The 2,243-nt window shown below is 36.0% G+C and overlaps 1 protein-coding gene across 1 annotated transcript in view; it reads left to right on the forward strand.

Moving 5' to 3' along the window:
* The first annotated feature begins 6 nt into the window (after positions 1-6).
* LOC102676013 (echinoderm microtubule-associated protein-like CG42247) overlaps positions 7-2,243 on the forward strand; it is a 7,218-nt gene continuing 4,981 nt past the window's right edge. Inside the window, exons 1-4 of the mRNA XM_006619571.1 lie at positions 7-87; positions 172-288; positions 978-1,209; positions 1,373-1,668. Coding sequence (XP_006619634.1) covers positions 247-288; positions 978-1,209; positions 1,373-1,668 — 570 coding nt within the window. The 5' untranslated portion in view covers positions 7-87; positions 172-246. The remainder of the gene's footprint in view (positions 88-171; positions 289-977; positions 1,210-1,372; positions 1,669-2,243) is intronic.

Here is a 2,243-nt window from a genome sequence, read left to right on the forward strand (position 1 = left end):
ACCGACGAGGCACCACCTCCTGGGGGTGGAAAACCTTCCTCGGGACGCGTCATACGAATCGTTAACAACCACGACCATACCGTGCAGGTAAAAAGGATATTTACGGCTAAAAAGAAATATATATATATGATTGTATAATATTCTCATATATAAATTTAATCGAAACCTCAGTGTCGAGTTTTGTTGAACCTTCGCACCTCGCAACCATTCGAGGAGGTGTTGGAAGACCTTGGACAAGTGTTGAAGATGAACGGGGCCAAGAGGATGTTCACGGTTTCAGGTCAAGAGGTGAGGCTATGAATAATAATTTTTTTTCTATGATATACGTGAAATACCAAATATATGAATATTGATAATTTTGAAAATTGGTGGACGTGGTGACGTACGGTGAGATCGATCGATTGGCCCACGGTTTCGTGAATAACCACGTGAAACGTGGGCGAGTCGAAAAGTTTATCAGCGATTTATGCAAATCGAAGACATTGGCTCGGCTTATATAAAATCCGCTTGAATAATGTTTGTCCATAAATATGCATGCGATAGTGGGAGGAAGGGAGAAGTGACGATAATTATTCGAAATTTTCACCATCACCGCCGTTGGATCATTAATTCTTCTAGGGATGATATTCCTAGATAAAAAAAAAAAAAAAAAAAAAAAGAAACGGAAACAAAATTCGTATTTTCGATACGAAGAAAATTATCCCTGTTATTATTCTTTTATGGATATGGACGATTGTAAATATTGGGTCGTGTAAACTGGGTCGCGAGGGAATTACGAATATGAATTTCAAATCGACCAATTTTCTTCCTTACCCCGAGCATTTACCCTCTCCTTATATTTACCACCTCGTATACATATATATATATACACACACACGTCACGGATGAATATACCCCTCCAAACACCTGAAAAATATATTCATTCATAAATCGAATATCAATATAACTGATAATAATTAATAAAACAATATCGACAGGTAAGAAGTTTCTCCCAGTTGAGGAACGAATTCGCTGACGTGGACACATTTTACCTGGGTACCGGGTCGGGGATGAGCATGGTGGGCGGCGTGTCAGCGTCCCCGGCGAGGAGGTCGAGATCGCGAGGACCGTCTACAGTGGTCGAGGACATCGGTCGCCAAAGGCGCGCCCGTAGCAAAAGCAGGCCCCGCGCTTTGTACGCCCCTGACTCAGACGTCGTCCGAGTAAACGGTTCTCCATACATATATATATATATATATATATACATATATATCTTCTTATTTATCTTATTCTTCATTCTTAATTATCTTGATTATTAATTATATTTATTATTTAATTATAATCGTTGTAAATTGTTAATTGTACTTTGCAACGTGTTGTTATATAATAACAGATTACAGCGTGGTGGAGGTGTTGAGGGACGAGCCAGCAAGGGTGACCATCCGAGGGTTGAGAAGGTCGTTCTACCCCCCCTCCCACCTGCCGCCCGTAGACAATTCTCCCCCCGATAAGAAGCTGCAACTCGAGTGGGTTTACGGTTATCGGGGCACCGATACCCGGCGAAACCTCTGGGTATTGCCTAGCGGTGAACTGTTGTACTACGTCGCTGCCGTGGCTGTTCTCTTCGACCGAGAGGAAAATGCACAACGGCACTACGTCGGCCATACGGAGGATATCACGTGCATGGAGGTATAGTATAGTATCATATCCATGTTGTCCATAGGAGAGCTTTGAATTACAGAAAGAAAGAATTTTAATAAAGTGATATTTTATTGTAAAGATACTACAAAATATATATAAAAATATTCTTTATAAATATTATAAAGATACTATAAAATATATATAAAAATATTTTTTATAAAGATTGTATAGTATAGTACCATATCCATGTTGTCCATGGGAGAGCTTTGAATTACAGAAAGAAAGAATCTTAATAAAGTGATATTTTATTGTAAAGATACTATAAAATATATAAAATATTCTTTATAAAGATATTATAAAGAATATTTATTGTAAAGATACTATAAAATATATATAAAAATATTTTTTATAAAGATTATAAAGATACTATAAAATATATATAAAAATATTCTTTATAAAGATTGTAAAGATACTATAAAATATATATAAAAATATTCTTTATAAAGATTGTATAGTACCATATATATAGTATCATATCCATGTTGACTATGGGAGAGCTTTGAATTAGAGAAAGAAAAAATCTTAATAAAGTGATATTTTATTGTAAAGATACTATAAAATAT

The sequence above is a fragment of the Apis dorsata genome, unplaced genomic scaffold (assembly GCF_000469605.1).
Source record: "Apis dorsata unplaced genomic scaffold, Apis dorsata 1.3 scaffold_416, whole genome shotgun sequence".
Classification (NCBI taxonomy): domain Eukaryota; kingdom Metazoa; phylum Arthropoda; class Insecta; order Hymenoptera; family Apidae; genus Apis; species Apis dorsata.